The sequence below is a fragment of the Mastacembelus armatus genome, chromosome 9, assembly GCF_900324485.2.
Source record: "Mastacembelus armatus chromosome 9, fMasArm1.2, whole genome shotgun sequence".
NCBI classification, from domain to species: Eukaryota; Metazoa; Chordata; class Actinopteri; order Synbranchiformes; family Mastacembelidae; genus Mastacembelus; species Mastacembelus armatus.
Window position 1 is genome coordinate 13,625,527 of NC_046641.1, and position 18,728 is coordinate 13,644,254.

General features: G+C 38.6%; 4 protein-coding genes across 6 annotated transcripts; 2 read left to right on the forward strand and 2 right to left on the reverse strand.

The window, feature by feature from the left end:
* Positions 1-38: 38 nt before the first annotated feature.
* On the reverse strand, positions 39-3,735 carry LOC113138565 (kinetochore-associated protein 1-like). Its single transcript, XM_026321104.1, has 16 exons — positions 3,656-3,735; positions 3,263-3,409; positions 2,951-3,071; positions 2,652-2,767; positions 2,341-2,419; positions 2,149-2,226; positions 2,030-2,067; positions 1,832-1,942; positions 1,324-1,417; positions 1,057-1,109; positions 838-950; positions 704-758; positions 495-593; positions 363-406; positions 144-272; positions 39-63 (listed from the first exon to the last, which is right to left on the reverse strand). The coding sequence occupies exons 2-16, from the start codon at positions 3,398-3,400 to the stop codon at positions 39-41; spliced, it is 1,293 nt and encodes a 430-aa protein (XP_026176889.1). The 5' UTR covers positions 3,401-3,409; positions 3,656-3,735.
* A 311-nt stretch (positions 3,736-4,046) lies between these two features.
* Positions 4,047-10,052, forward strand: rsrc2 (arginine/serine-rich coiled-coil 2). Of its 2 annotated transcripts, none has more exons than XM_026321071.2 (10): positions 4,047-4,383; positions 5,279-5,423; positions 5,815-5,855; positions 7,173-7,336; positions 7,551-7,682; positions 7,800-7,916; positions 8,538-8,623; positions 8,708-8,967; positions 9,121-9,210; positions 9,313-10,052. In XM_026321071.2, exons 1-10 carry the CDS (start codon positions 4,306-4,308, stop codon positions 9,496-9,498), a joined length of 1,299 nt encoding a protein of 432 aa, XP_026176856.1. In that variant the 5' UTR covers positions 4,047-4,305; the 3' UTR covers positions 9,499-10,052. The 2 variants fall into 2 exon arrangements, with proteins under 2 accessions (XP_026176856.1, XP_026176857.1); XM_026321072.2 differs by having other exon boundaries at positions 4,048-4,383; positions 7,800-7,847.
* Positions 10,053-10,060: 8 nt separating this feature from the next.
* Positions 10,061-12,342, reverse strand: LOC113138538 (uncharacterized). The gene is made up of 4 exons (XM_026321073.2): positions 12,018-12,342; positions 11,470-11,599; positions 11,240-11,373; positions 10,061-11,166 (listed from the first exon to the last, which is right to left on the reverse strand). Exons 1-4 carry the CDS (start codon positions 12,135-12,137, stop codon positions 10,390-10,392), a joined length of 1,161 nt encoding a protein of 386 aa, XP_026176858.1. The 5' UTR covers positions 12,138-12,342; the 3' UTR covers positions 10,061-10,389.
* Positions 12,338-17,871, forward strand: zcchc8 (zinc finger, CCHC domain containing 8). Of its 2 annotated transcripts, XM_026321066.2 has the most exons (14): positions 12,338-12,661; positions 12,798-12,840; positions 12,963-13,037; positions 13,290-13,392; positions 13,773-13,850; positions 13,983-14,086; positions 14,289-14,354; positions 14,481-14,541; positions 14,619-14,755; positions 14,857-14,999; positions 15,121-15,233; positions 15,480-15,566; positions 16,008-16,128; positions 16,441-17,871. In XM_026321066.2, exons 1-14 carry the CDS (start codon positions 12,487-12,489, stop codon positions 17,514-17,516), a joined length of 2,382 nt encoding a protein of 793 aa, XP_026176851.1. In that variant the 5' UTR covers positions 12,338-12,486; the 3' UTR covers positions 17,517-17,871. The 2 variants fall into 2 exon arrangements, with proteins under 2 accessions (XP_026176851.1, XP_026176852.1); XM_026321067.1 differs by lacking the exon at positions 12,338-12,661 and having other exon boundaries at positions 12,798-12,859.
* The last annotated feature ends 857 nt before the right edge of the window (positions 17,872-18,728 follow it).

Here is an 18,728-nt window from a genome sequence, read left to right on the forward strand (position 1 = left end):
GTGCTGCCCCTCTTTCAGTTTGTTCAAAATGATTTTGTTTAGCCTCTACAGCTACCTTTAACACTGAGAAAACAGGCCACAAAGTGACACTAACAAAGAGTACAGAGAAGACAAATGGGGGAAGATTAAATGGGGTTGCGTACCAAGGAAGCAGCAGCAGGATGGTCTGATAGCTCTGGTCAAACAGGATAACAGTTTTGTCAGCAACAACAATGCTCCAGTTGTTGACTGTGAAGCATCTGACAGCAACAGAAGATACAGGCTCTCCCCGACTAATTGATATAAAAAAAAAAAAAACACATTTTACAACAGTCTCTAAATACTTGTTTATCATCAGAGTAAACACACAGAACATATCCTACCTTTCTGGGTTCTCGCAAACCCCCTCAACTAAATAAATAGTGTCCTGAAATCAGATAACAAGCAAAACATTAACATTTAGAAATAGCAAAGACAAAATAAATAGAAGTGGTTTGTCTGTGTTTATTGTGTACCATGTTTATTTTTGTCTGGACAAGACAAGAGACTGAGGAGACATTCAGAGAGTAGCAAACAGTCATGGAGGGAAGAAACCGTATTTGGAATGAACAGATCTGAAAAAACAAACAAACAAAAAAAAAAAAAACAGCATAATGAGTTCAGAACAGGATCATCATCTATTAATCATCTATTATAGTTTCTTCAGAAGGAGCTGTGCTGCTACCTGACTGCTGTTTTGTTTTGTAAGTGTGATCATCTTCATGCTGCCTTTGTCTTGACTGTAATATACAAATTAAGTCATATTAATATTAGATTAAAAAACAGCTATAGTATCATCTATAAAACATTGATACTTACGCCACCATGGAGGCAGAACTACATTCTGTGGTGAGTTCAAAGTCATTAATGGGAAGATCTGGCCAACAGTGGATCATGACAAGGAAATGCAGGTCCCAAAGACTCAGTACATCCTGAGACCAAAAAAAAAAAAAAGACTAAAGTAATCCAGATGAAACCTATGACAGAACAACATATGCTGGTATATCAAACAAGTACCGGTAAATCCACTGAACTCACCTCAGTGTCAAGAATATACAAGAGATTTTCCACCACCACCATCTTCTTCACACCTTGGAAATAAATATATAAGGAGAATCTATCACACAATGTAATTTAAGGCTTGTTTTACAACCGTTTCATTCATTTATATGCTGTGCGTTCTACTGTATTTTTTCCTAAACATATCCAAAAACTTGAGTCCATACATTAATCACTTCTTAATCAACTAGTTCACTCAAATGATCAATGTGCAGCTATTAACTGCACATAAAAGCAGCAAATTACCTGGAATCAAGCTGCTGTTGACAGAGTGAGCAAGGCACATCCTGGTCTGCTGAGGGTCCATCATCCAGTGAGTCACAACATTTTCTTTACCCCCCTGTGAAGAAGATAACATTGTGATAAAGTACATCAAGAAGTACAACCTGTATCACTGCTTTACATTAGGAGTAATTACCATTCCTAGGAAGTATTTATTCAAAGAATATATTTGGAGCTTAATTTAAAAGTTGTTTTCACTTCCTCCTAAGGACTACCTTCCAATTTATCTTGAAAACATACTTTGTCATTCCCCAGCACTGGGACTGCAATATAACTGAGTTTGAGAAAGACAGAATTATGCAAATGCTGTGCATGAATGCTTAATTTACAATAAACACTGCCGAGTCTTATGATATATTACTAATTAAGCATTGGAAGACAATAAAATTCAATGCGAAAATAAATGCTGAAACATAGAACAGCTCAGTTTGAACACTGAAAATAAATTAAAATTTCTCTCATAGACGCTGACCCCAATCATGAGGTGCATTTCATGGCCCAGACAGAACATCACTGCAGTAGTGCAACCCTCATCGTGGTAATCTTTGGTGGAGCAGAAGTCAATCTTGATCAGAGACTGGAGCTAAATTAAGGAAGAGTGTAATTATGATTCTGATGTTCAAAACAACATATTTTGCTTGTGCATGGAAAATATATTGTATAAACTTGCCTCTTTCAAACCTCCCACGCCAGAATTGTTTTCAATGGCTAGAATGGCAGAAGAAAGGCAGTGACTAATTTGGTCAAAAAGGATTCCAACAAAGCATGATGCATGTTATATTTTGATACCTGTTTCGATTTTTGCCAAAGCAAGGTTTGTAATGTGAAAAAACCCATCCTTTATTAGAAGAAACACATGGTACTGCCCTGTCAATGAAGGGAAAAAAAACTGAATTTAGATTCAGGGAAGAACATCATCAGATATAACAGCTAGAGGATTCACTACATTCTACACATGAACATGATCATTAGAAATTTTACCTAAAGATGCCTTGTCCTCTTCTATAATGAGATAACGATATGTTTTTGTATCTCCATTGGATGCATTCTCTGCCAAAGCCTACAAACACAGAAAATGGCACAGGATGTTACAACATACATAGATGAAATGCATCATACACCACAAAGTCACTTCAGAAAAAGGATTATTGCTGATACAGACATCATCTACTTATCCACAGGTGTTGCAAGTGAAATCTGACAGGTTAAACTGTAATAACGTAAGGTCAGACAGAGTAATGCTATTTAATGTAATCTGACATTAATTTGCCTTACAGATAATAAAAACATACCTTGGTGAGAAGGATTTTCTTGTATGGAACATAGATCAAATGAAGGTTTCCATTTCTTTCACAGACAACCAAAAACTTTCCATCCAGACATAAACCAATGGCATCCACATCAGTTTCTGCAAAATAAGACAACAGTGCTAACCACTAATCCACTGTGCTGCCCCCTCTTTCAGTTTGTTCAAAATGATTTTGTTTAGCCTCTACAGCTACCTTTAACACTGAGAAAACAGGGCACAAAGTGACATCTAACAAAGAGTACAGAGAAGACAAATGGGGGAAGATTAAATGGGGTTGTGTACCAAAGTGAAGCAGCAGCAGGATGGTCTGATAGCTCTGGTCAAACAGGATAACAGTTTTGTCAGCAACAACAATGCTCCAGTTTGAACCACTGGAGGAGGAGAGACGAGGATCTGTCTTCACCTGCAAGAACCAGCCATAATCACTAACAGGGTGACAAACTGTAGTTTAAGGGTCTACACTTTATTCACATAGTACTTTGAATGAGAAAGAGGGAGAGGGCACCATTTCTCCACAGGTATGTAAGGAATGGTATGGTATGTATGTATGGCATCAATTGTGTATCGTGTACTGTAAATATTTACATTCATTACCTCGCTGGCATTGGAGATTTTGGCTAGTGTATCCACCTGGTACAAGCCGCTGCCGCTCTCCTCCCCTGACACACTGCCTAAACGGACAGTGTTTGTATCCTCGTTGGTCGGAAGCTCAACATCGCTCCACGTCGCCATTTCCTGGAGCTACAAGTTACACAGAAGGGACCTTAACTTTTATTTTAATGTGAAAATGTTTTCATGTGAGTCGTCTTGACGTGCGTTGTGTTAGCTAACGTTACGCTAACTAACATTACCGAATAATTGAATCCTACTGTAACGTCACTTCAATAAGGCTAATGCTAGAAATTCTCCCTAGGTAAAATGCAACAAAAGTTAAAGATGAGCTGGTGATATCACTGAACAATGGCAGCGCAGTTTATAGTAACTCACCAAAATAATAATAGTCAAAGAGCCACAACACACTTAGCGGACATAACTCAACTTGTTAGCTTTAGAATTTGGCGGGTTGGTGTAGCCTGAATAAAGGTTCCTCTCCCTGGGTTTTGCCTTCTAGGTAAATGTCCCACTCAGGGGAGGTACACATTTTGCTTCGTTCGTATGCATGGGTTTAAATAAACCACATAGAGTGCCCGCGCTCTAATGTTAACTTTCTTTTATCGAAACTTAACCATCTAAATTATTAGACTTGCTTTGACTCCACAGTCTGACTTTATTTTCTGCCTAACAGGCTCAGCTGAGGGAAATATACATTTGCGTGGTTTTTGATGGGCGGGGCATTGCGGAAACGTCCTGCGTGCCTTGCAGCGTTGCCATGTTGGGTACCTCTCACGCTATTGTGTCGAGTTTGACATTTATGGCAGTGGTTTAAAGATTAGCGCGCTTTGCGTTCATTTGTTACTAAGTATATATCTCATAATACTTGTTAAACTGCGAGACGTTGTACCCAGGTGATGTATAATGTTTTCTGGTTCTTGTTGAGTCACTTCGCTCTGCGTTCAACAACTTTGGAATTCTCGAAATCGAGGGGATACTAAGCAAAACCTGGCAACTCCGATCAAATTCGCTGAGCTTCACCACGGATGTTAGCGGCTTTAGCTAGCACTCCGTCTTCGTTTGGTAACGAAAAAGCTACATTATATCTAAAGTGTGTTATGTCGGTAAGTACAAATACACAACCAAAACCAAGACATACATGAATATACTAACATCTAAATAGCCTCGGTGTAGTTTTGCAATTCTGATTCAAATTTAGAAAATAATTTCGCTTAAAGATGGCGGTTAGCGCTAATTAGCTTAGCCACACAGCTAATGCTAAATTGGTCTCGGGTGGAAGAATGAATAACATTTAGCATTAGCTTATCTAGATAGCATGTCGGCTCAATGAAAGATAGCCGGGTTATTTTTCTTTCTATAACATCTCGATTGGGCGGCGTATTTAGAATTACAGCATAGTTACGAAAACCCGACACATAAACATCAGGCACAGCTTTTTAACATTGTTATGATCTGTAGGATAGATGTTATTTATATGTAGAGTTAAGAATAGGTAACGATAGTAATGTGCCACCACGATCAGTGGCGCATTAACCAAATGCTGTTAAGTTTCCTGACTTAACGTTTTTACTATGAGAAGGGAATTGGATCAAAGCAGTGCTAACTAAAGGAGTGTTAATTCATAGCGGGAGATTCATTGACTTTTAGAGTGATAAGTTTTTTTTTAGATTGATAAGTATCGCAAAGTTGTGTAGAAAACAACAAAAATATACAACACGAAAATATGAAAAGCCATAAAAGGCTCTGTTTACTGTTATAAATGAAGTGATTCAAGAACTTTACAACATATGTTCTATATTGTGCTGTGGGACAAAAAAATAGTTTAAAATTGTCCTCTACATTGGTACATGCATTCACTGCAAATCTCAGTTTGTGCAAAGGAATAGTTCATACTGCTTTTGGCAATATATACAACTCTGATATCTCTACTTAATTAGCAATAATACTATAATGCACCGATTGGCAGCTGATAACCTTTCTCATATCAATTTGTTTCAGGCAAGTGACACAGACTCTGTCGAGCTGCCCAGAACGGGCTCCCCAGTTCATCACAGAAAAAAACACAGCATGGAGTCATCCAGATCTCCCAGAAGCTCCAAACACTACCATTCTCGGTCAAGGTCACGCTCCAGGGACAGAAAACGTTAGTATTCATTAACATTACCCAGGCAGTCCTGAAAATGCCAAAAAAAAAAAATTGGGCCACATTATGAAATTTAGACTTAGTCAATTTATCTTTTTTTTTAATGTCCACTGATTTAGCCACTGAAATCAAATTGTTCTCACGTTTGTGAGATGATTGAGGTTCTTTATTTGCATTACATGACTTGTTACAATGTTACATGTTACAATGAAAATAGTAGCGCTGTAATGTGTACACAGAAAAGACTGAAATTCCCATGAAAACTACTCAAAAGGCTTTACTTTGTGCAAATGACCTCTCACCAGCCTTTTTTTTTAAATATGTAAATAAGCTTGCTGAAAAAGCGATTTTGAAATGTATTTTTGTCAGCACTGCTTTTTGTTGTTTCTAGGTGACAGAAAATACAGACGGAGTCGCAGCAGGAGCAAAGAGGTAATTAAGTTATTCATTTTTATGATTAGAAAGAGACTTAGAAGCCTTTGATTAGAAGCTTTAAATTATAGTCCTTGGTAGTTTTAGGTCAAGGTGAGTATGTTTATTAAGTTTACTATATTACAGTAACAGAGAGTTAAGCACAAAAGAAATAGATGGAGATGGGCTTATTCACATGGGAAGAGTTCTTTTTTTACCCTCGTTATACTGACATGTCTCAAAGGAGCTTTCATCCTTGGATATCTGTCATTATTTGTAACCACATTAAATGATGAAGAGTAGATTTTTTTTTTTTTTCTTTATATTTTGTTAAATCCTGTGTGTAGATCACATGATAACATTTCTACAATAAATCATACTCAGCGTGCTATTGCACGAAGAGACTGAACAGAAGACCCTGCTGACATAGCAAAATAATATGTCTACTACGGGGACAGGTAACTATCTGCCATTCAAACTCCTATTTGTCTCATACTATTAGTAAAGTTGGGATTAATGCTTGCATCTCTTGCAGCTAGGGATGGGCATAATTCATCTAATTAATGTTCCAGCTGATCCAAATGAAATCTCATGGTGTGTGGGGTTTTTTTATGTTTTGTTTTTTCATATCCTATCTAATTTCCCATTGGAGATGAATAATGTTTATCTTATCTTAATTATACAGGTTTGACTGTTAGACTAACTCATTTGTATACAGAGTGAGAGCTACATGGTGTGACTCTACTTTGACATAAAATGTAGTCTAGGCAAATAACGTGACAAAAAATGAATTTAAGAAATGCAGAATTTTAATTTAGTAAAATTATTTTTTCCCCCCCATATTAATCTATCATTGTCAGTTGAATGATGTGGATGGTGTAAGTAGAGAAGCTGTGAAACGTAAGTTGGATGCCCATCCCTATTTTCCACCTTTCTCTGGGTTCAAATTCAAAGCATTTAGTTAACTCTAAATTACTGATGTTGCTGACCTTACAGACCACATTTAACTTTTTCCTCCGCACCACATGATAAGGTTTGCATGCACATAATTAAAAAATAATGTTAAGAGGTTTGATGGAATATTATATGGAAATTAGTGCAGTTAAATCTGACCATAGCACAGAAATGCTGCCACCTGGCGCTCAGGTTGTGAGAATGACTGTTATAATATACATATATAAATATATATGTACAACTGTATTATGGAAATGAATAGGAAATTACAAGGTTTTTGCAACTCAAAGTCAAAATTTGTTACCTACCTTCTGCTGAAAGCCAATGTACTAACTCTTTTTGTTGCACTATTTTCCTTAAAGAGACAACTTCTTCTTAAAACAGGCACGAAAGAGGGACTCTGAGAAGCTGTCAAAATCACACAGAAAAACAGATGAACAGCAAGAGCAGGAGAGACTTTCGGTAGAAAATGGGGAGGAGCGATCTAGACGCAGAGACAGGAGGCCCTCCAAGGACCGGAGCTTGTCCAGGTCACACTCACGAGAGAGGTTAGACTCGTCAATAAAGTACCTAAAGTGATATCTTGTTTAACTATAAAGAAGAAATGTTGCTATCAAAGCTCTGGATTCATTGCTGCATTGGCCTTATTGCTCATTTGATAAGAATATTTTTCTTGTTTGGCTAGGTAATACATAAGTGAAGCCCACAAATAAACAAGTATTATAGAAATTGATGGTGATTGATGGATCTTGTAATTTTCAGGAGGCATCACAGCAGAAGTCGGGACAAACGACGGTCACGATCACGCAGCCGGGACAGGAAGAAGAAGGCAAGGTCTCGCTCGGGTTCAAGGAGCAAACATCGTCATCATAGCAAGAGTCGCAGTAAAAGCAGGTGGGCTTTACTGCAGTAAATGCATTCCTTGTGGTGATTGAATGTTCTTGAAATTTTGTCTTCATTTCATGTGTCACTAACCGTATGTTCCCTGAATTGTTTTTATTGTTCCACCAGGGAGCGAAAGAAGAGGAGCGAGAAGGTGCGCAGAAAGAGTCGCAGCAGGTCTGTTAATCCACCTACCTTCCGGGGCCGAAACACAGCTATGGATGCACAAGAGGCCCTGGCCAGAAGGCAAGGCAACAGCTTATAGGGCATTTACAGTATAGGTGGTTGGTCTGGCTGATTCTGGGTAACGTTAGTGGTTCCTACTGCATTGCAGTAATAGTGGCTACAAGACTTTGATCTTTTAACAGACAATGATCAGGTTGTAGAGATAGCAGTGAAAACTAGAGATTAGCGTGTTAAATGGAGCCAAACAAAAAAATAATTGTAAGGCTCACCATATCAGCCCCAACAAGTTAGACAGTGATTGCACTCAATCCTGAAGTCATTCAGATGAAGGTTTCAGACTATTGGCTGTGATCAGGCTTGTTACCTGAGTCGCACTTGCCAGATAGAATTGTTGTTCATAGAAGGAAATTACCTTGATAGGGAACCAGGAAAACATGGTCTAGGTGTCTAAGACACCGACCATGTAATTTCAACATCAACAGTTTAAGTCTGACAGAGGATCTCTGTTGCATCTTGCATCTCCCTCTTCCCTCATTTCTCCTGAATTTCTTTACTGTCTCTTGCTAATTCCCAGAAAAATACCAAAAAATATGTTTCAGTGTGATTGGTTCTGGAGCAGTGTGAATTTTTTTTTAACAGGTTTCAGCCTACACATTACTTCTTCACTCCTTTTCTTTCTAGGTTAGAGAGAGCAAAGAAACTACAGGAGCAAAAGGAGAAGGAGATGCTGGAGAAACAACAGCAGCAACAGCAGGAGATAGCTGCAGGTAGAAACATGCTCATTGTGCGAGGTTTTGACCATTTGAGCCAGGATATGGTTACTTACACTGGTCTGTGTATTTTGTTTGCAGTGGCTGCCCCTATTGCTGCTGCCGCTGCTGCTGCAGCTGCTACAAACCCTGCCCTCAATGTGGCAGCCCTTCTAGCCTCTGGGACGCAGGTCACGCCTCAGATTGCCATGGCGGCACAGATGGCAGCCCTTCAAGCAAAAACACTGGCAGAGACTGGTATTGCCGTGCCTAGCTACTATAACCCATCTGCTGTAAACCCCATGAAGTTTGCAGAGCAGGAGAAAAAGCGAAAAATGCTATGGCAAGGAAAGAAGGATGGGGTAAGTTTAATTTAGCTTCTTTTCACAATTTGACTACAGGTGTTACTTAGCCTTTCCTTTTCAAAAATGTGCATACTAGAAATTCATGTTCATTGGTGTACTATAGTTATATTTACTAATCTTTACATGATGGATGTCAAATCTTTTTTTAAGGACAAGTCACAGACAGCTGAATTGTGGGAGAAGCTAAACTTTGGAAACAAGGACCAAAATGTTAAATTTCGCAAACTAATGGGTATTAAAGTAAGTAAAATTGTTATTTAACTGAAGTGTGTTTAATACTAAAATCTTCACTCATGATCTCAAGCTGTGCAGTTTATAGTTAAATTGAACTTGTCTTTACAGGGAGATGACGATGCGGAGGCTTCCAAACCACTTAATGACGAAGGCTTGAAGACTCTTCAAAAGCAGGAGGAGATGTTCAGGAACCTCGACGTTCAGTATGAGATGGCGCGCTCTCAGACACACACCCAGAGAGGAATGGGCCTTGGCTTCTCCTCGTCATTCTCACGGGGAATGGATTCTATGTAGTGCCAAATTTTGACTGCTGATTTCATTCATATGAACATATAGGAATACCAATTCATTGCTAGCCCTCAAGCTTGCATGGACATCGCTCTGAATCTAATTTATCTATCGACAAACATCTCACATAATGGAGCATTGTAATGTAAATAGCCAAATGCTGAGTTTATCTCAGTGTTTAATAATCTGTACCTCTATTGAAAAGGAAGCATCAGTTTGACTGTTTGAGGCTGGTTAAAATTAGATGTTTGTTTTGAATAATGTGGTAGCTTTTTTTTAAACTAAAATTGATATATATATATTGATATGTGATTGTTTGAACATAAACTGAATACCATGTGGTTCAAATGCACACTGTTTACATCCATGAACAAAACGTATCTGAAGTCAGTGTAGATCTATCACAGTCCCTGAGTTTGATTTCTTCTGATCCAGAAAAAATAAAGCAGCGGGTTGTAATACATATTGTCTTCAGAGTTGCCATGTACAGAGATGGACATGAGGATTAGTCACATATTTCAGATGTGCATTAAATAAACTAGTTTTGTGTTGAATAAGGATTTCATACGTCATTGCACGTAGCCTTTTATTTTACAATATGTTTAGGGCATTATGTTTTGGTTCAAATAAAGTTACTGTGAGGGCTGGGTGTTAAGGATAAAATTAACATAATGTCAAATTATGTTTAAAATGATTTTGCAAATAAAGACCAAATCATACAGATTGTTTGATGTCAAGTAAATCGATCGGTTTAGCTGTTGCATTATATTGTACTTGTAATTGACATTGAATTGTTACCCAGCCCTACTTTGTGCGAAACCAAATGGACCTCCAAGAAGAAGAGAATACAGCTTCACATACATAATTCACAGATAATGCCTAAATGTAAATCCATTTTTATTTACATATAAGACTGGAGTACAGCACATGAGCCACACCTGTGATGAGGTTGTGATTGGCAAACTCAAGTATAAGGAGCAGGATGGGGTATTCACTGTGCCTCTTTTCTTGGGTGGACTCCTCACTTAAACCCATCCAGTGAAGCAGTAGTGTTCGCATGGCTTCTGGGAACAGTTCTGTGGCCAGTTCCTCAGCAGGTGGCAAGTTGCTTATATGCTCAATATGCTGAACTTTAAATTCCTCTACTTTTTGGCTGATGCTGCTGTTTGCTTCATGAAACTGTTCACCGAGCCAGCGTCCTACACAGCTAAGGAGGGAACTTGAATACACTGAGCCCCAGTTCTTGCCATTTAGCAGGGCTAACACAGTTTCTGTTACATCCTTTTCTTCCATGTTACCACTGATGTACTGATCAATGCTCTCCAAAATCTGTAAGATAGTATCCAGTTGTTCTGTGCAACTCTGAGTATCAGAGCAGAGTTTGTCATCCAAACCATGCAGTTTTTGTCTCACTCTGGATACAAGAACCTGGCTTTGCTCTGTTTGCATACTCTGCTTGGGAAAAGAACAATAATCATGATCTGCTGATGTATCACCTGTGTCACTGTTACATTCCCCAACCAATTCTCCACCAGCCTGGCAAAGCTGAGGTTGTGATATTTCATTTCTTAAGACTGTATCACACACACGGCTAGATGCTGCAAGGTCGAGCTTCTTGCTGAGGCTGTAACTCATTTTCAGAGGGTTGTCATTCATCTGTGATTTCCAAACATCCTACAGAGGCAAGATAATTTAAAATTAGATACATTACCGTGCAGAGCCCTAAATAATATGCACAGTACTGTACCTGGAAGTTCTCTAGCACAGCAAGCTGCTCTTGCTTACTGTACAATTCAAAGGCTACTCGAAATAGTCCTTGAATACTGTAAAACCAGAGGCTGTTACTTGCAGTAGGTACTGTCAACCCATGGAATCTGAATGCTGCAATAAACCAGGGAGTAAGGCAACAGTGTCAGGTGGTGTAAGTTATATTACATTACAATATCTATGATACCCATTTTCTAATGTACATCTTACCTGAGGAAAATTTTATTTTTGTGGCCAGTCCTTTTTTGGCAAACTTGGCGTGGTATCTGGGGTGGTTCTCTGTGCGGATATCAGTGTTGGAGAAGACATCAGCTCCTAAATAAAGAGGAATCACTGGACCCTGGAACAGAAAAAAAAAAAAAACATTCTTACAAAATCTTTCCTTAGGATACAGAGATAAATTAGGAAATGGACATTTACTATTAAAAAAGAAGCTCCTCTACTGTTTGTATAAATGCTCTAATTTACAATATGAAAACATATATTACATTTTGTAGTGAAATGATAGTGAAGATAAATAATGTTCCGGAGTTTTGTTAAAACTGATATTTTGACTAAATATATGTCATACAACATATTTAAAAAGTGTGACATACGCGTTGTGATATTTGGTTCTTCCTGACTGGAGTTATAACTGACTGTGAGCGCCGATATAGCCCCATCTAGCTGGTTTCAGGGGTTATTTTTGATGCTATGATAAACAACAAACCTTCCATATTCTGATTTGCTATAAAGCTAAACTCATCTTTGACACTCACCTCGTGGGGACACAGTGTCAGCCTGAACGATGTCTGATTCACCAGGTAAATAAAGCGGATTTTTCGTGAAATCGCGTCCCACTGCGGTAAAGTTAAGTGGACAGACGAGCAACTTGACATCGTTGTAAATAAATAAAACTTCCCACGGAATCTTGATTTGTAATGTTTTACCACAGTGATGAAAACACAACTGGTTCAACAGGGCACAAACATATGTAAAAGGATATTTTAAACCCGCAGTAATATCTGACAGGCCGAGGAACTCGTCGCGGACACTGAGGTAAAAACAAACATGGAGGATTTACTTGTAACCTGTAAAACTACGTTGTGGGTTAAAACAATCCGATAAACTACAGTTCCCTACCACCTTTACGTCGACACCACACGTGACACAAAGAGGACCAATGAAAACAGAGAGTTGCGGCGTTGACCTTAGAACTCCCGTCGTGCACCGCAGAGCTGGGTAAAAATGGCTGAAGTTGACTTCGGGGATAGAGAGCTCTTTGAGCAACTAGATGACACCGCGTTCTCGGTTCCGACTCACATTCGCTTCACAGATGATGAAGAAGACCAGGACGAGACGAGCCAGCTTCGGAGCAGGCTGGAGGACTGTGAAGACTATATTCAGAGACTCACCGAGGAGAATATCCTTGTGTTGGACACATAGCTCTGGCTAATGTGTGTTAGCACCGTGAGCCTCCTGTCTCACCAACAACAACAAATGCATAAAGTGAAAATGTTTGTTGTATTTTCTTTCTATTTCCTTAATTCACTGAACACATAAAGGTTTAAGAAGGAAACTGAACATCCTAACACGACCAAGGTAATAAAGCTGGCACCTGGTAATACACTTTTTTTTTTTTTTTTTTTAAAACCAACGTTACCAATAAAACGAAACTGATCACACAGTGAAGTGTAATGCTAATGTTTCTCTTGACTATACAGCGGAATCACAATTGAAGATGTCAACAGTGACGGGCCGCTTCTTCAAATCCTTTATACAAACAACATTATTTCAAAGTAAGCAGCCTTTTTCTAATCAGTGCATCACTTTTATTTGTTCACAATGTGTTTGCAAAGTGTTTTGTCCTGGTTTCCTTGGTTATTGCTCAAGTTTAGGTTAATGGTGGTAAAACATTTCAGAGCCCTTACTTCAGTTTTTACATCATAACTAATAATATAAACACATCTCACTGCTATTGTTGTGCAATAATGAAGTAAATAATTTTACATTAATGATACATTTAAAAGTAATAAATGTCTCCCCACAAGGCAATGTCGACAAGAAATTGAAGATTGTATCTGCAGTGTAATTCTGAAGCATCAGAAACCAGGCCATGAAAAGAAAAAATCATCCCTTCACATGAAACCCCAGGTATTTACCCAGAATTAATTTGATTATGATTATTAGAAGGCCACACCTGCATGCGCCTGATCCTGTCAGATCTTGGAAGCTAAGCAGGGCCAGGCCCAGTCAGTACCTGGATGGGAGACTCCCTTGGAAGACCAGACTTAGCCACTAAGGTTGCACAAGCTAGTGCGATCTTGGTGTTGATCCCAAGCCTGAGTAAAATGGTAAGGTTACGTCAGGAAGGGCATCTGGCGTAAAACCAAATCAATCATGCAGATCAAATTGATCCGCTGTGACGACCCTTAACTGGAGCAGCCGAAAGAGGAAAAAAAAATATTAGGATTATTAGTAATACAGTTATGACTCTTCTTTAAAACAACTTAAAATTTCTATATTCTATTAAGAATTCAGCTTTTACTCTGGATGAAGATGTGCTGAAGTCGTCTTGCAGTAGTGTAAAAACAACAACAGAAGCCTTTAAAGTGAGTATTTTCTGGGATTTGTCATTGGTTTGCATACTGCACAATTTCTTGCCTCATGGAAAAGAAAATGGATTGTTTTGAAAGCGGCCACATGCCATATATCATAAACCTTTTTATTTTATTCTGTCTTAGGTGGTTGGAAGTGTCTTATATTTCACTACTTTCAGTGTTGATAAACTTGGACAGCCTCTGATCAATGAAAACCCCCAGCTGACAGATGGATGGGATGTTCCAACGTATCTTTAAGAGGATAAATTGGCATCTTATTAAACATTTGCCTGTGGATCAGTGTTATATGTCTGGACATTAGTTCTCCACACATAAAGGAGAGCAAGAATTATGTCTATATTAAGCAGGACTTTTATTTAAAGCTTTAAAGCAAGAGAATTACAGTGTTGTGTGACCAAATGCAATATAACTTCCTGAATTGTTGCAAAGCTATCAGCAGGTTTTCAACCAAGTCATTGGGACAGATGGACTGGAAATAGAAATGAAAGACAAAAGGTACAATGGTGGTCAATAATGGAATCTTTCTCTAGTTTTCATCTTCTATTTATAACTTATTTATGTGACGTATTCCTATGTAACGAGTCGCTCACTTATCAGTCCATCATTATCTGTTCATTGCAGACCCAAGTCGATGTGTTTCAACTGTGGTTCCAGTAGTCATCAGTTGAGAGATTGTCCAAAGGTAAAAATATTGATTCATTAACATGGCATGAGAGTTAGGACCTGATTTAATACATTTATACATTCTTACCTTCCTAGCCTAAAGACATGGCTGCAATAAATGAAAGAAGAAAGGAGTTTAATCAGAACAACAACCAGGGCAACCAGAGTAACCAGCGATACCATGCAGATGAAGTGGAGGAGCGGTTTGCTAAGTACAAGCCTGGAGTCATGAGGCAGGATTGTTGTTTCGTACACAATAAAACCATAAGCTCTAAAAGCTCTAAAGTTATTCTTGATCATTGATGTTTTCTCACTGTGTTGTGCTTTTGAACAGCGAGGCGCTAGTAACAGCACTGGGAATTGATCACAACACCCTCCCTCCTCTGATTTATCGCATGAGGCAGCTAGGCTACCCCCCAGGTTGGCTCAAAGAGGCAGAGTTGGAAAACTCTGGCTTAACACTGTATGACGGAAATGGTATGTTTAAAATGACGCTAAATTCTGTAGTCTGTCTGATTTTTCTTGACAAAATGTAAAACATAATATTTACAAACTGTGCAGAGGTTGGTCTGAATCTTTGTTTTTCTCTGTTGTGTAGCTTCAAATGATAATGTAACAGACAATAGTGGTTCGCAAAACATCTCTTATGATGTGTCCAAACTGGTAGATTTCCCAGGCTTCAATGTACCTGCACCACACAAAATGAAAGATGTAAGTCCTACAATGTAATCTTTTCACATTCTAATACTTTATTTATATATTTTGACTCAAAATTATGATAGTTGATTTCTATGTCCAATCTCTTATGCAATTAGCTGGAGTTATACATGTTTCAATGAGTTGGCAGCACAAATTAAGTATTCTTCAAAGGTGTATTTTGGTAATGGGGCATTTTATGACACATTTTGTAAAAGTTGCATGTCTCCTTTCTTTTTCTTTTTTTAATCCAACCTCCAGGAGTTCATGCAGTATGGTTCAATTCCAATGCAGACCAACCACATGAAGCAAAACTATGCAGACTACCTGTCTAACAACTTTCCTACGGTAATTATCTTATGCATCTGTGTTTCCCATGTACGTCATAGCTCCTTGCTGCTTTTCTTTAACAGTATCCCATTGGACCAGATATAACAGCTTGGGTATTATTTATCAGATCTGAGTTAATTCTCCATGAAAGACAGGTTTTTAATAGAAGCTACTGAGTTGCTATAATGTTACAAAAGAATTGATTATTTTAAACCCACAGTAAATATTTCAGTGATTTTGGTCCAAACTAATAGTCCAAACTGTCCAAATGCAGTGGCTGCACAGTCTTCATAATTCCATGTAAACAGTCAAGGCTAATCTAAGCACACAGTCCTCCCTGTCATTCTGACCTCAGTATTTTGATGTTACCATTCTGTCACTGATGAAGTGAGAATGCATATTAACTACTGTCTGGAAAGAGTTGCTACCTCATTACACGTCATTTTCCCTTGCCAACAGCCTGGTGGCACCTGCAACAAGAGACGACATGAATCTGACTCATCTGCACTGCCACGGAAGAAGACAAGACCCAGTCCTGATCTTAACTCAGACAGGAGTTCAGATATGGATATTGAATCAGGTAACTGTTGATCTTGGTCACTTTTCTTGGGAGGCATACAATTATGCATGGTCAGTTGTCTTTCATCATATATTAGAGCACAAGTTTATCTTTTAAAGCTACAGTCAAAAGCTGCAACATTTAATTTCATTGTCCCTTGAGTTTCTTGTAATGATTTGCTGCATGCAACATTGATTTTTAATTTTTAGGACATTGTAAAAGGTTTTGTTTGTATTCATAACTGAAATGGTAAATAATGCACAGTCTGACTTGAATCAGCTGCATCTTTGTTTGGTGTCAAAATGTCATTGTTTTATTTATATCTTCCATCAGACCCAGGAACACCTTATCAGGCCTTACCAGGTGACTTCCAGTTCCAACCACCACTGCCCCCTGGCTCCCCTTGTTTTGGTTCACCCCCTCCTTTACCCCAGGGCACCCCTCCTGCTACACCCACTCCTCCACCTCTTCCCAAAGGTACACCTCCTCCCACACCTACCAATGGCTCACCAGCTCTGCGAGGTCGTAACTGGTCAGTAGTCAGTGAGACTGTGGAGGGAACAGAGGATGAAATGACACTGGAGGAACTGGAGGAGCAGCAGAGGCTGATCTGGGCAGCTTTAGAAAATGCAGACACTGCCACTAATAGTGACTGTGAAACACCAGCAGTGGGGACACCTATACCTAGTTCGCCAAGTGTGTCCACACCTGTTCATGTCGATACAGAAACAGAAGAGGTGGAGGAAGCAATTGAAACAATGGCACCTGCAGAAACTTGCCATAGTCATGAAAATACAAGGCAACCGGAAGTTCAAGAAACTTGCTCTCAGAGCCCTGGACCCATCAGAGTTGGGGAAGATAGCCCTGAGAGCCCGGAACCTGTCAAAGCTCAACATGACAGCCCTCCAGGTCTTGGTTCAGTAAAATCCCACATTGACAGCCTGCAGAGTCCTGAGCCAATCAAATCTAATGATGAAAGCCCACAGAGCCCCAATCCAATCAAATCTCATGACGAAAGCCCGGAGAGCCCCGATCCAATCAAATCGCATGACGATAGCCCGCAGAGTCCCGATCCAGTCAAATCTCATGATGACAGCTTGCAGAGTCCCGATCCAGTCAAATCTCATGACGACAGCTTGCAGAGTCCCAATCCAGTCAAATCTCATGATGACAGCCCACAGAGTCCTGATGCAAATTTCTTTCTTGGGGGGGCTGGAGATTATGCTTCTCCTAAGCATGTGAAGAAGATAGAAGCTGTTCCTCATCGGAGCAGGTTTGCAGCTGGAATTGTTCCATTTGAGGACACACCAGAATTCACTGAAGTTGCTGAAGCCACAGGGACTTACCTTAGGATCAGAGACTTGCTTAAAAGTTCCCCTCGAAATTTGTCAAGAAAAAATAAAAGTTAACTGTCTTCATTTGAAAACACAGGTATACACAGATATTTTTAAGCCAGAACTTAAAATTAAATTTTTGTCAACATGCTATCAAATGTTTTTCCTAGGTGCTTGTTATGTACCAAGTTGAATGCTTTATATACATTTGATCTGCAAACATACAACAAGGTAGGGGCATTAAGGAATGCTGAAACAGTAATGGTTTGTAGGTTTTCATCAATTTGTGTTTGATTTTTGTAGCAGTAGTTGTTACTCAGACTGTTTACTTATTTGTAAAATGGCAATTTCCTTATATGTATTAATTGTTATGTATTTGTCAAATGGCTTTTTCTATTTTTGTCCCATGTAAATTGCTCCTGCATAATCAGCCTGGTTGTATTTGCTTCAGTGTTTTATTCGACTGGAAACCATATCTAGATGTGGACTTGATGTTATTTTGTTGCATGTTTTACAGCACAGACGGACACATGAGGCAACAGCATATAGCTAACTTTTTGTCATTTTTAGCAGAGCTCAATGAAGAAGTTGCCATATCGGCTCACTTACTGATGTTGCAAATTAATTGGCATCTGGTCAAAACTGCGCCCTATAACAGTGCCATTTTGCTCTTATAACAATAGAAAGCTGTCTTGATTATTCCATTATTTAAAATAATCTAACATAAACCTTCTAAATTATTAGTACATTACACTCCAATATTCAGGCACACTTAAATTTAAATTTTTAAATGGCTTTTACATACATGCATACTTAAACATTCTAATAAACGCATATGTCTGTGTGCACTGACATATCTATCATGCTGGATTTTTTTCACATTTTGTTGTATCTTATTTTTTAATAATTTTTATTTTCCTGTACTTTTTGTATTAAAGATAATACCTTGCAGCTGTCTCAAATCAAAAATCTGACTATCATGCTGAAATTCTTTTCACGTGATTTTTAATTATTTTGACTTTATGTTCAACGTTTCAGTTAGAAATGAGATATGTTTTAAAAACAGATCAGCATTACGATCATAATTTTGAATCATTTCTTAATAGTTATTAAAAAAAAGCAGGTTACTCTTGTTCTAGTCCCAAACGTGTTTATGCGTTGTTACCTCTCTACTTGAACGTTCTCCTCTGGATGGTTTTGTGCTTTATTAGTGATTTTTTTGGTGTAAATATATAAATTTGAATCGCTTCACAATATAAAACCTTTACTTTGTCAGCAAGCCCTATA

Excerpts from the sequence above, each read along its gene's own strand:
- LOC113138565 (XM_026321104.1), bottom strand. The coding sequence starts at position 3,400 with ATGGCGACGTGGAGCGATGTTGAGCTTCCGACCAACGAGGATACAAAC. Across the intron at positions 1,943-2,029 it reads GCGTGGGAGGTTTGAAAGAG|CTCCAGTCTCTGATCAAGAT; the intron begins GCAAGTTTATAC and ends TCCTTAATTTAG. Across the intron at positions 64-143 it reads ATCCTGCTGCTGCTTCCTTG|TGTTAAAGGTAGCTGTAGAG; the intron begins GTACGCAACCCC and ends CTGTTTTCTCAG.
- rsrc2 (XM_026321071.2), top strand. The coding sequence starts at position 4,306 with ATGTTAGCGGCTTTAGCTAGCACTCCGTCTTCGTTTGGTAACGAAAAA. Across the intron at positions 4,384-5,278 it reads ATCTAAAGTGTGTTATGTCG|GCAAGTGACACAGACTCTGT; the intron begins GTAAGTACAAAT and ends AATTTGTTTCAG. Across the intron at positions 7,337-7,550 it reads AGGTCACACTCACGAGAGAG|GAGGCATCACAGCAGAAGTC; the intron begins GTTAGACTCGTC and ends TGTAATTTTCAG.
- LOC113138538 (XM_026321073.2), bottom strand. The coding sequence starts at position 12,137 with ATGTCAAGTTGCTCGTCTGTCCACTTAACTTTACCGCAGTGGGACGCG. Across the intron at positions 11,600-12,017 it reads TGACACTGTGTCCCCACGAG|GGTCCAGTGATTCCTCTTTA; the intron begins GTGAGTGTCAAA and ends TTTCTGTTCCAG. Across the intron at positions 11,374-11,469 it reads AAAAATAAAATTTTCCTCAG|CATTCAGATTCCATGGGTTG; the intron begins GTAAGATGTACA and ends GGTTTATTGCAG.
- zcchc8 (XM_026321066.2), top strand. The coding sequence starts at position 12,487 with ATGGCTGAAGTTGACTTCGGGGATAGAGAGCTCTTTGAGCAACTAGAT. Across the intron at positions 14,087-14,288 it reads GATGGATGGGATGTTCCAAC|CTATCAGCAGGTTTTCAACC; the intron begins GTATCTTTAAGA and ends ATTGTTGCAAAG. Across the intron at positions 14,542-14,618 it reads AGTTGAGAGATTGTCCAAAG|CCTAAAGACATGGCTGCAAT; the intron begins GTAAAAATATTG and ends TTACCTTCCTAG.